This window comes from Haliaeetus leucocephalus, unplaced genomic scaffold (assembly GCF_000737465.1).
Source record: "Haliaeetus leucocephalus isolate CR32 unplaced genomic scaffold, Haliaeetus_leucocephalus-4.0 Scaffold273, whole genome shotgun sequence".
NCBI classification, from domain to species: domain Eukaryota; kingdom Metazoa; phylum Chordata; class Aves; order Accipitriformes; family Accipitridae; genus Haliaeetus; species Haliaeetus leucocephalus.
Window position 1 is genome coordinate 2,758,098 of NW_010972709.1, and position 13,602 is coordinate 2,771,699.

The 13,602-nt window shown below is 44.1% G+C and overlaps 1 protein-coding gene across 2 annotated transcripts in view; it reads right to left on the bottom strand.

The window, feature by feature from the left end:
• Window positions 1-12,623: 12,623 nt before the first annotated feature.
• Window positions 12,624-13,602, bottom strand: part of ARFGAP1 (ADP-ribosylation factor GTPase activating protein 1) — a 17,853-nt gene continuing 16,874 nt past the window's right edge. For both annotated transcript variants that reach the window (XM_010569522.1, XM_010569521.1), the window contains exon 13: window positions 12,624-13,541. In XM_010569522.1, the coding sequence (XP_010567824.1) occupies window positions 13,187-13,541 (355 nt within the window). In that variant the 3' untranslated portion in view covers window positions 12,624-13,186. The remainder of the gene's footprint in view (window positions 13,542-13,602) is intronic.

The following is a 13,602-nucleotide window of genomic DNA, read 5'->3' on the forward strand; positions in this document are numbered from 1 at the left end:
GGGTGCAGTTTGCAGAATCACTGTGCTGAGGGCTGTAGGTGCTGTTATCTCCTGTCTGGCAGCCACCTTCTCCCTGCTTGGATGGCTGAGAATTTGGCTGACTTTATCTGATACCCTCTAGGTTTTCTGCCCCGTGAGAGACCCCTACATCAGGCTTTCACTGATTTGCATGAGTCGTTCCACCACCTTTCTGTTGATCAGGATACAAGCACAGGCCTTCCCACGGAGGGAACCATTGCTCACCTGGACAGGACAGGCACCTGACTCCACGAGAGACATCAGTTCTCCTGTGCAAGCATTCCGGGTGCGCGTTGCCCATCTCCCGATAGCCAAGTACAAAGCATAGTCTGAGTGGAGGGAGGGAAGGTGGGAGATGGTTCTGCACATGCAGAGATGGGGCAGAGCAAGAAGGAACAAGTGACACAGAGTAAAGGCACCGCTGCAGCCGGACATACGCTGGTCTTTCTCTGGTCAGTATTACCGCTGTCTCTCTGCTGATGAAGGAGCAGCAGAGGTGTAGCTAGTGGGACCGGACAAATCTCAGTCTCCGTGCTCCTGTCCAAGTCAAACAGCGGCTGCGTGGAGAGCAGCAGCGATGGGCTGCACCAACAAGGCTCCTTCTATCCAGGCTCTCCCGGAGCGTACTCGCTCCCACGTCCTGCTGATCACGCCGTGCTGTAAATGCAGGAAAACAGGCTCCCCTTGTGCGCACGGGCAGGCTGAGGTGGCAGCTCTCAGAATGTCTCCTGGAGCCCCCTCCAACGTCGCTGATGCCGGTGTGTCCGTGCCAGCCTCGGCAAAAGACCCTTTCAGGCGCTCCCAGGGCTTGTCCTTGCCCACCGCTGCAGCATCTTTCATTTATAAGGTGAACGCGTGACGTGGGGAGAACTCCCCAAAACCTGCCCGTCCCACCATTCCCCCCATCACAGCACAGGCAGCCGACTCCCACAGCCTGCCCGCACACAGCAGGGCACTGTGTTCGTCTTGAGAGCTTGAAGTCTGACTCCCATCCATCATTCCCTGAGCCATCCAGCCTGCAGAGTCACCGCGGGCTCCGTCCTTTCTCCTGGCTCGTGGTTAATTTGGAGTTTGCCAAACAACGGCACCTGTAGGCAGCCGCTTGCCTGCACCCGCTGCGTGCGCAGGGCTGCTTTCGACGGTAGAAACAATAGCACAGAGCTAAAAGCAGAATGAGGTAAGGTTAATGTCACCTTGTTATGAGCATAATGGGCTGAGAGGATTCGCGTGCTGCTCTGGCCGATGCCATGACTGTGTCCTCTCACTGTGGAGGTGCACCAGAGACCAGGCATTCCCCCTCTGCTTTCTTTCTGGGACAGGTTTTCTTCCCTTCAACTAGGGAGAAACTGCTGCTGTTTTGTTCATTGGATATTAAATGTCTTCCTTAAAAAAACAAACAAACAAACAAAAAAAACCAACCGACTATTTCAAGTGAAGCTCAAAGTCTGAGAGTGAATGTTTTGCTGTTACTATAACAAGGTAAAGGATTTCAGCTCTTGCCAGCTTCTTTCATGAAAAACACAGCAGGAAAAAGGCTTATTGCTTCCATAAATAACCTTGTAAAATGTACCCTTTAAATTAGACATTAATGTTTCTACTTAAGCCACAAAAAACAAGGAAGAGAAGCTACTAAAAATATATTATCTCCCCTTCTCAAGCCCTGAGAGCACCCAGTCAAGAGAGCAGAGCGAGGGCACAGCAGCCGGTGACATCCAGGTCTGCTGAGGATGGCAGAGCCATGCTCAGAAAGTTGCCTGTGGGGATGACAGGCAGCTAGATGGACTAAAACTTCTCATGAGAGGACAGAGGTCCACTGTAAAATTACAACTGTTATAGAGAAGCTGATTGTTCCCCCAACAAGGACCAGGGCCAAGCTCATGAAATGAGTCAGCAGGCTTGAGACAAACTATAGGGGTTTTTTTCCCCTTCACCAGCATAAAATTAAATTGTGCAATTTGTCACTGGATATTAAGCCACAAAATCTAAAAGGGTTAAAAAAGGGATTAGGTAAATTCATGCAGGACAGGTCTTGGTATTGAACACAGTAATCTAGGTGCTTACTTTGGTCATCATTGCTGGAAGCTGCAAGACTATGTTAGTGGAGAGGTTACTCACCATTTCTTATTCTCTTTCCCTGGCATCTGCTCCTGGTCCACATCAGAGCAAGGATCCAGGCCTGGAGGAACTTCCACTCTCCATCAGCACAGCAGTCTCAATATCACAACCCTGTTTTGTTGTTGGTTTTTTACACTGGCATTTAGGGGGAAGAGCATCTCATCAATTGAGGAGAAAAGGGATGTTAAACCAAAGCCAGGCATGCCCCATGCTCACAGCGCCGAGTTCTTATTTAACCTCAGGAATGTCCTTTGCAGATCTGACACCTTTCCCCCAAAGCATTTTGTGTCACCGAAGGGAAGACAAACCGAGCGAGCTGCTGTTAACCACATCCTGGAGGTGACAGCGTTTCAGGGCTGGGAAAAACAGTCCCTAGATAGTCTCCCCCACTCCCCATACATGCAGGGATTAGTTAGATTTAATTAGTTGTCAGCTGGATCCACAGATGAAAAGTGCTATTCATAGTATGGCTTTGGAGTCCAAGGCTACAATGAATATGCATACAGCGCTGCAGAGTCACTTCATCTAGGTCTCCTCTCCAGAGGAACTGCAGTGTCTGAATTTTCCTGTTTCAATAGATTAGTTAGCAGTTTGACTCATTAAGTGTTCAGAAAAGATAGAGGCACCTCTGGGTACAACCCAGTATTTTGGATTTCAGCTCTCAACATTGTTACAACATCAAGTAGAAGGTTTAGCAGCCACTGATTTTTTTTTTTTTTTAATTTTTTTTCCCAAGCAGGGCTAAGGAAAAGACAGGAAGGAATTAGATGAGTTTGTTTTTAAATAATAAATGCACAAGTTGACTAAAGAACTATTTGTAAAGCACTCCTTTTCTGCAGCAGCAAGTCAGGACTGAGCACAGAGGACACCACGAACTGTCACAGTCATCCTTGTTATCGACTGCCAAGTTTGTCTTAGTCCTTTGCCTAAATTTTGTCCTCCCCATGGCAGCTCAGGCTCTGCATTTCAAGCAGAGCGCTTCAGAAATCTCGCATGCAGAGCAGGAGAGCCTGGCAGCAGACTGAGATTCAGATTTTTCCTGCTTCAAGCTGGCACATACGATGCCAGCAGTCTGCAGCTGGCGATCAGCCACTGCTTCTCACCCCATACACTGATTTTGATTCAGCTTAGCAAAAGAAAAAAAAAAAAGGAGAAAAAAAAAAAAAAAAAAGAAAAGGAGTTCACAGCCAACACCACCACAATAAAATCCCGGATTTTGCAGGGTCTGCGTTTTCTCTGAGCCAGAAAGACCTCCCCACGCTAGCTGACAGTGAGCTTTTCTTGCCAGAGACCATCGTCCCCAGGGGCAAATCCTTGTCCCCAGCAAGGTGTGTTCACCTGGGCTGGAGCCCCGCCAGCTGGGCTGGGCAGCAGAGCATTGTTTGGGAGCCAGGCTCTCCCGGCTGCTTTCAGAAAAGAAGTTTATATCTGGCTGTAAAGCTCACAATCCACTCCTGAGGATATTTGCTGCTTGACTCATTGATGTCAGTGCCACAACAAATTCTGGAGGCCACCTCACAGCAAACACCTCAATAGAAAAACAGTTAAAATAGCAATACTGGGGGCACCTTGCATGGAGATCTCTCATCAGCACCCAGGGGAATGGTGTTGTAGCATTAAAGCCAGCCTTGAGATCGCTGTGCACCAGGGAAGTGTGTTGCACCATGGAGACTCCTTCATTTCTGTGTTGGAAGCCGATAATGAGACTGGACAGCAGCGTCCTTAGAGCCTGAGAAGTTTGGGAAGAATTATCATTTTCGAGTGGCAGAAAATGAGCACATTATTCAGCAATTTCTTATTAGCCAGTTATAAATCGAAGCTGGAGCTCTCATGTCATTGAGTGTCCTTCGTTTTGTTCCAGAAAATAAATTTGGATGTAAGAGCAATATATATTGCTTCTTTCTACAGAAAAGAAGAACTGCTAACCCCAAGCAGTCAAATGTAAGTCAAAATAATCTGGCTGGCATCAAAATAGCAAATAGGGGCATCTTTGTTTCCCTTCAAATTTTAAACAATTACAGCTTAGTCACAGTTCTCCAAAACTACAAAGAATAGTACTTTAGCTTGCAAAAAAAAAACCAACAAACAAACAAAAAACCCAAAACAAAACAAAAAAACCACCAACACTAAAACCCTGAAAAATGAAATTTTCCCACAACTGCATTGCTTTAGGACCTGCAGCTTTAATGAAAACATCACCAAAGTCTCACTTTCATAGTGAACTAATAAAAGTTTTCATTGGGGAAAAAAAAAAGAAACAACAACAACAAAAGAAACACTCTTCTGCAACAAGACACGGAACCTGCGTCATCTTCACTTCCCCATTCCTCAACAGCTATTAGAAGAAACATTAAAAACTTTCAATAGTCCTTAACTTTCAGCTCCCATACCAGTGCTTGGGTGTGAGATTTCGAAGCAGGCCAAGATGAGTTCAGTTCCCTCCATTCATGCTAACTAAGGGTGAGGCTCTTCCACATGTTTTTTAAGATCAAAGTCAGGAGTTGCAGACTGCTCCGATGGGGACATGGAGACTTCCCGGTCCCTGCTCCAGGGGTCTGGGAGATGCACCTCTGCTGGTCCAACTCCACAAAAGCTTCCCAGTATGGAGCAGACTGGAAACCTGGAAACCCCAACCTGGGTCCGGGCCACGTCAGATGCTGCACAGTACATGCAGTGCCCAATCTCAGACCCACATTTCTCCCAGAGGAGAAACCATCAAGCTTCAGCGGTCAAAAGTCTCCAGTCTCATGCTGTAATGGGAATGTGCTAATTTTGCTACAATTAGCCTTCACTGAACACAGCCACAGAACGGCTCCTGGCAGGATAAGTGTAATCCTATCACGAGAGAACTGTTGGCTATTTCTCAGCCACACGTGTACCAGGAGTGATGGAGAGGATAGTCCTGTCCTGTCCCAGCTCCATACCACGAGTCTGCTGCTTCCTTGTTGTAAAGAAAGGGCTGTTACACTGGTTTAACAGAAAAAAGCCAGGATAACAGGGGTTAGCATACCAGCCTAGAACCTGGTATTTATTACAGCTTGAGTTTTAAACTGCCTCCATCCAGCCTGATGCACTCGGCCAGAGCCAAAATCGTAAGGTAGCAAGTGAAATCAAAGGAGTACGCGTGTGTGGTTGGGGGAGAGGAATTCACATGGTGTGGGCTTAACACAGCATGAAAAGTCAAAGGCAGAGGAGAGGATGGGAGCTGCGGATAAGCAGATACACCAGCAGGAACACATTTCTAAGCCTGCATCCAGCTATTCCAACTTCATTTAAGGAGGTTCCTTCAACAGCCATGCACAGGAACACAATCCCCTCTAGAGGAAGGAAGAAGTGAGGCTTTTCACCAGCAGCGTCCCTCTGACCACAAGCAGCATCTTCCGTGTGAGCTGGTACATTGCCTTAGTCCTCCATCACAACCAGTGCAAGAGAGGGTTTGTACTGGGACTGATCCGGAGGAGTTTCAGCCCAAGGAACGCACCCTGCAGAGCCTAGCTTGTGTTAAGACTACACAAGCAAATGGACAACAGCCCAAGGAAGATTTACTGGTCCTGAGCTGGTGTCATGCGGCAACTACTCACAGCACGAGTGTTTCCCGCTGGCACTGGTATCCAGACATAATTCATCTGAACACAGTCACCTTCCTTTTCTTGTCACAGCTCCTGTTCCACTGGCAGCAGGGACCAAGCACAGCCGAGCCGTTTCACCTCCGATGCCTCGTGGGTTCTGGAAGGAGATGGGTCATGAACGGAGAAAGGCAGGTGAGCCTCTGGACTCCAGCACTGGCAGAGCCCAGCGTACTCGAGGCTTCTTACAGATGAAAAAAAGCCCTTCATCACCACCACACAGAGAGGACAGGCATTTAACAGGCATGGAGACAGGTAAGTCTATTCTGCAGAGGTTTAATTGAACTAGCTGGGATATCACTAGCAGCCTAGGTTACACAAGAAGTATTTATTCCACTTCTTTGACATGCTTTGTGCTCCATACCAAGTTCTATGGCCAGCTTAGAGACACACCTTGGTGTGGGCAAGAAGTTTAAGAGACTTGGAAGCGGTCATAGATTCAGATTCGCTCTATTCTTGCCTGTGTCGCAGTAACACTGGGGAGCCTAAGCTGAACGGTTAAGCCCTGTCTAGGTGGACTGAATTTTTAAGTCCAGTGTATCGCACTGAAATACATCCCAAAAGTGACAGCTGATGGCTGGAGTCAATAGGAAATTTGTGAACACAAAGTTAAAATAGCAATTCACTCTTGAACTGTAACAAGCTTCTATGCAATAACAACACACAGAAAGGTTTCTGTAAAGAAGAAAATTCCTAGTTTGACCTTGATCACAACAGCCTTTACATAGTGTGGCACATCAATTTACATACATTAACAATCCACGTCAGCAGAGTGGGAAAAAGAATGGATATACAAGTGATTTTTGCCCTAGGTAGTCAAACAGTTATATTTAAGCAACTTGAGCAATCCAGTGAAGAACTGCTGATATTAAGCAGTAGCACTTCAACCAGAAATGGCGAAGTTTTTTTTCATAAAGACACACTCCAGCCTTTCTGTATTTCCTGGCAGAGGCTGATTTATCCATCATAAAATTCAACAGCCTCAGCAATGCCGAACAGCCTTTCAGTGGGAGCACGCTTTAGCAGAGCTTAAAGGGAAAGACAAAAACCGGTTTACAAACTGAAGAGCTGATAGCACTGGATTTTCCTGCTTGAGCAGCGATCACGATCCTGGTGAGGTGCAACACAACTGTATTCTTGGCAGTCCTTGTAACCAGCCCCGCCAGAGAGACTCAGTCTCTCCCACTTTCCCTCAGCGACTGCAAGTACAAGCAGGCTTCTTCTAGGAGGTCTTTTCAGTATTTATTTCATCTCTTCCATTTCTAGCCAGTTTAAACGTTGCCGTTGTGGTAGTGTTGGTGAAATTCAGAGAGCGGAGGCAAAGCATCATTTGAGGATAGAAAAACGTGGTGGTTTCATCTTGCCTAAAACAAACATCAGCGACTCGCTCAGAAGAGGAGGGTAACCATTCTTTTCCTGCATTACTGATGAGATGCAGCTTCTTGCTGACAGAGCAGAAACAGCTGGAGGCAAGACAGACAGCCAACGTGTCTTGGCCTCCTTGCAAATTAGTGACTTCACAGATGATGAATGATCACACTGCACTTATGTCAGAGCTTTGGGTTTTATAGCTTCCCAACAGGACAACCCAGCTCCCCTTCACTTTCCTTATGGGACTTTCAGTTTTTACCCAATGGCCACATCCTGCAAACCTTTGTCAAAGCAGTGGAGAGGTGAACAGCCTTCAACCTGTCCCGATGCCTGTTTTGTACTGGGGTACCTGTGTACTGGTCTAAGCCTGTGGAGTTCCAGGGAGGTAATGGTGGTCAGCCAGCTCCTGAGAGAGCCAAAAGGGTGTTGCAAAAGAGTCCAAGACTCGACTGGAATAGGTAGAGTGCACGAGAAGGAAAACCAGGACACATGCCCATGCCTGCCTGGACACCTCACAGGGGACAAATGTTTGGTTCCTGAAAATCAGTGAGTTGTGAACCCCAGGAAACCCAGTCAGTCATCTTCTAAGCCTACATCTTCTATGAGAGCACACATAACTATATAACGGCAACAGCTTAAACTGAACTTGCTCATGTTGCTGGGATCAGAATGCAAAGATGACAGCTGTGAAGGGACAAAGAAACGTTTACCCAGCAGAAAGGAGTTGGATATGGTAACTGTAGTAGTGATCCGTTCTCTCTCAAGTCAATATGTTATTTTCTGGTCTACAGACTCGGCTTTTTCTACCACCGTTTGCTGATTGTGCTCAGCTTGAAGTTCAGAATACACATTACTGCTTTCCGTGGTGTTTTGTGTGTTTCTAGGTCATTGGCCTCCATATGCTGTCAGAACAGAGGGCCAAAAACCTCCCTCCAGAACCAGCATATCCTGTTTACTTGAAGTAATCCCAGCTGAAAACTTTGCATCCAACTCACAGAGCAGCCCTTAATGCAGGACATTACAGCAAGAACGGACACAGCATATCAGTGGAGTAATACCAGTGACGTTACCAAACCCAAATGTCCACTTTTTTATGTAAGAATCAATAAATTACTTCTACAAGGCAAGTAGGATTCAGTCTCGCTGTCCAAGAACATAATAAAAGATATTTTAAATTTACATAAAGCTCAGTGCAGTCATCAATCATCTGAAGTACTCACATGGCTGTTTGGCTAGTGAAGCAAACTGAAATCTGAATGTGAAGCATCACCACCAGCTGAAGGATTAGTCAGAGGAATCTCGCTTCTTGGAAAGGAAAACTGCTTTAGAAGTTACCTTTTTCTCCTGCGATAAGTCCCTTCATAAACAAGCTAATAAAAATCTCAGAGTACAGAAATCTATTTGCTACCACTTCAATTTCTGTTATATAGTTCTCTTTAAATAAAGGAGGCAACCAATGTTGTCTTAAAACTGCTCCCAATTCAAACAGATCTCAAATTAGTATTTAAAGTTAGACTATGAAACTCCAACCAAATATAAAGATGATACACCTGGTTTTGGCTCTGTCATCAACACCGGCAGCTTCCTTTCTCCCTCATTACTGGCAGTGACGAATACGCATGACAGCAGCACATCAGGACATATGTTCATGCCGTTAATGTCAGTCACTCTCCTCCAACATGAGAATTCCATACTCGCATTGTACTTTCCTACTTTCTTAATTATGAAGCATCCCATTTTGAGTTTACTCTGTGATGCTAACCATACCAAAGAACTTCCTTCATTCAAAAGGCCACATAAGCTATACTAATGCACACGGGTTTAAAATTAACTGAAGTCTCCTGAAAAAGGGCTAAACACCATTCTGCTCCATATCTCTTTGCTTTATTATAATGCTCTTTAGAAGATGACACTGCAGTTCAAGTCCGGTACCACTCTACAGAACAATGAATAGTGTTCACTGAAATTGCCATTCCTGTGAACTTCACAAAAAACACATCAGGAAAATTAAAGATACAGTACTCCATACTGACCAAGTTTCTGCTGGCATGAAAATGAAAGAGGGCTCTACAACTAGAGGTCACTAAGACATTACAATCAAACTCTAATAATGGACATCAAAATGTTTCTTGATTTCTGTTTAAATCACTGATTGCTCAAGCCTTTCTGAACAGGGTTACTGAAATTTAGTATTGCCAAAGTGAGAACTGAAATACCTTCGTAGACTGCTATTCTTCAAGAGGACCACTGTATCTTTAAATGTATCCCGGATTAAACAACAAAGGTTTTACCTACACTCGTTAAATTATTGCACAGATCATTACACTGATAAATACATTATGAACCCATGGAATGTTACACAGTCTGGCCTGGAAAATAAAAGCAGCAGCATTATCCTTGAGGTCTGAACTATGAGGGAGAGCTGGCCAAGCACTTCTTGAAATGTTATAATTTTTAACAGGTTTCAAGACACAAATGAAAGATTTTAAAATAATCCCTAACTCCTAAGATTAGGTTCCTGGTTCAGGAACACTCTCTAAGACTTTCGCTCTTTTGCAAACAGCACTTAGTTTGAATGTCTTGGAAGTTTTTCTTATTTCAGACTACCTGTAGGAATCCAGCTGCTCTGTATTTTCCAAAGTTGAAGCCGTACAAAGGAATAAACCCGTCTGAAACGTTAGGAAATTTAAACTAAACATTGCAATGTCCAGTTGTTGCAGTAGTCATTTCACTCTCTGTGCTCTCTCCTGGCAATTTGCTTGTAGGACTTAAAATTGATAATACACAGCGTGGGACTGAAAGGAAAGCGGAGCCCTCTTCATCCACCAAAGAGGTGAAGTACACAGTGACACTAACACCTCGCCAACCCACATGCTCACTCAGATTCAGCAGCCATATCTTCACTTCAGACAAGCGGCCTCAGCTCCAGCAGGCTGCACTCAGTACCTCTATTTACAGTGCTCACGATCAGGCCAAAAAAGGAGGATTTGAGGAGAGGAGGGGGAATTAAAAAAAAGTCTAATTCATAAACACTTGCTCCACACATGCACCTTGATTGCATGCATTCCACCAAACTGCAGAAACTCCTCAGCCATCTACACAAAAAAAAGTAAAATCCAATAAAACAGAGGCTTTGCAGAAGAAAATGCCCCCATTTCATCCTCTCCTCTGGAAGACACGGTAAAACGTTAAGATTCAGATTCAGACAAGTCATAAAAAAATACCAATTTGCCTGTCAAACTGAGACCAGTTGACACACTAGTTCTGTGGCTGTAGTTCCACTTTTCTGCCATGTTATTGGTTTTTAGTATCTTCCAGTAACACCCTTCTGGGAGCTGTAGCATTTTGTTGCATCTCTACAGCACTGCAAAAAGAGAGACAGCAACTGTTCTGTCACCATCTCCTCAACTGGAAGAAAAATTATTACCCAAAGCTTCTGCCTGAGTAGGGCTCTGGCTGTTTAGTTTCATTTAGAACATAAAGACCCAAGAGATACAAAAATAAAACCAGAAGAACAAACAAATGGCTCATGCCAATTGTAGCTGCAAGTGATATATAAATAAACCAGTTTTCTCGTAGGCAAACCACACAGCTGAGGAGAACGTACACATACACATCACAATACTGTTGATTGAATGGTCCGAAATAAAGCTTATCCCGCTACGAGCTATTTCAGGAGATTTATGAAAGAGAAACTGTAATAAATTTGTATACAGGAAGCTGAATCAGCTTCACATCACTCCAGACAGACACCAGCAGTCCGACAGTGCAACCCATCGGATGCGTTTTGCCGTCACCGCTACTGCAACACTTCACAAAGACTAACCGTTAGTCAAGGACTAGGCAGTGCCACTTCACATACATTACACAGCACCGCCTTCAAAGTACATGCATTACAGTTTCATACTGGGCAGCAGACAAATGACAAGTAAGCAACAGAGGTGTATGCATAAAAATACAAAGTTACATTTGACATGCAATTAAGCTATGACAAAGGTATATCTGGAACTGGAGAAAAAGCAGAACAAAATCCTTGTTTTATAGTCAGGCTGTAAACTTCTGCCAGTGGTACCACAAGCAGCATTGTAAACCAAGATCTCTCGTGCCTTCGGCACTTCCAGAGGGTCAGCGTGTCAGCAAGAACGCCTCGAGCGCCTCGCATGGCTCAGCCTAGAGTGGTGCTTGGGTCGTGAGCAGCACTGGGTCCTGCTGCACGAGCTTCACAGAGACCACGCTATCAGGAGAAGCAAGGGGAAAAAGAGAAATCCCAACTCTTGCAGGACAGGACTAGAGAAGACTAGAAAAATACTTTGTTCACCATCTGAAAGATCCTACTAATAGAAATACAGAATCAGGCTATAAATAGAGCTACTTCTACTTAGACTTAAGCCTTTACAATCTGCTACTTTTGAGGTGATCCATGATTTTCCTTCCTTTTTAACCTCTTGATATTACTATAAGCTCAAAAACCTCTGCGAAGAGAAAAAGAAATTAAGCCTTATTTAAGGTAACTTTGACAACTTAGGTTGGTTGTTTGCTTGAACAAATTAACTCATTTCAAAAATAAAAGGCTTTTTAGGTATGTATTAAGATTTACAGGGTCCACAGTAAAGAACTCCATGCTGGTAATAAAGCAGACTAGGTAACGACATCATGATTTGAAGTTTTCAAGTGAGCTGACTGGGTTTGGGCTGAGTGTACATTTACAACACACCCCCAAAAAATAAAATGGGATACATAGGACACCATTGTCATTAAACTCACAATTCTTCTGTAGAAGTTATGGTTTGCGTCATGCAAAGCAATTCGTTGGGTCAAAACTGAGACATAACTGAATCTTCTACTCCAATTCCTTAATGCTGACAAGGAGTTTCTAAAGTTTTTGAAACAGTGCTTCTTTAACAAGATCCAGGAAGAAAATGTGGAGAAATACACGATAGAAACAGAGATACAGTTTGATATATTAAAGATTAATTTGGAAAACATCTGCTTAATTTAAATTTTACTATTAAATCCAGACATCTACTCATCTTGAAAGGGGCTTGCTGCCAGCCTCTCTCCTCAATGTTCTCATATTTTCCACCCATTTTTTCTTACAGGAATCTTTTTTATGAATTTGTTTCACTGCCAAGTTGCCAAATTGAAGTCCAAAAGGCCATAAGCAGCAGAAAGATTTCATTTTTATCAGAACAGATAAAATACATGGGTAGAAGGAAGAAAGAGAAAAAACAGACTATACAAAATACTCAAACTGGGTGAAGGGTTCAGGTAAGGAAGGAGAACACCACAGCTTTACATTTTATAGGTGCTGCACTGTGCAAACTCTTAACCCATTGAGCAAGAATGGCAAGTAGAGCTACTCTGGATATCCCTTGATAGCTCAGGTCAAAGCTATGAGTTTACACAAATAATTACCTAGCTCTAGATTCCTTATTAATTCTAAGGGGAGAAAATCAGTTTTAAAAGACTAAAAAAAAAAACCCACAAACCTTCATAAAAGTTTAAAAACAAAGCTCCAATATAAAGTATCGTAAAGACCATCTTGAATTGCCAGACTTAATATCATCAGAGCAATCCATAAGGCATTTGAACTAGATCTATTCAACTGCAGTTTGCTTATTTAATGGCTATCTTTTAAAGACACACCCTGTCCTTAGTTTGCATTAAACACCTCAGGTCATCTCAAATTATATGAAGACTGGATGAATATTAACCTATACATGCAAGATTGTGCCATGAAAGTGTACCTGCACTGATTTTTTTTCCTTTGAACATTCATGTTAAGAAAGTGACTGTAACCAGCTTCAATAGTGCAAGGAGATTATATTTATCACTATCCTTAAAAAATGGAGAGCCACCTTTATATAATAAAAGATTCAGATGCTACTTTTTTTTGTCCTAAACCGGGATAGAAGAAAGGAGAATGAATGGGAAGCGCAAAAGTAACAGATCAGTAAGGTCAACCAAGATACTCCAGTTGCGTGTAAAACTTTCTCCCCTCAATGAGCCAGCATAGCCTCCCTTTCCTAGCTGTGCAAAACAGGGTTAACAGAGTTCTACCAGTTCTGGTTATCCCACCCATCATCAGCTGAAGATGCCTTTTTTGTTGCCTTAGGAGGTTTTTTGGTCTTGCTCTCCCCTCCTGTGTTTTCCCAGTTGGTCTCCCAATTTTCCCAACTGTCGCTGTTACTGTTCTTGTTGTTGGAGACTGTTCCTGAGCCCCACACGTCCCAGCTATCGGAGCTCTTCTTCTCTGTGGAATTGTCCACATAGGTCCAGCTCTCACTGCTTGGAGATTTATGAGCTTTCGGTGGATCCGAGTTGCCAAAGGTCTCCCAGAAGCTTTGATCTACAGTATTGTTCTGGTAGCCCTCCCCTCCACTGTTCTGGTAGCTGTCTCCCTCAGCTGGCCTTTTACGGGGGCGGGGGGGGGGGGGGGGGAAAGGGAGGGAGGAAAAAAATATTTTACGAA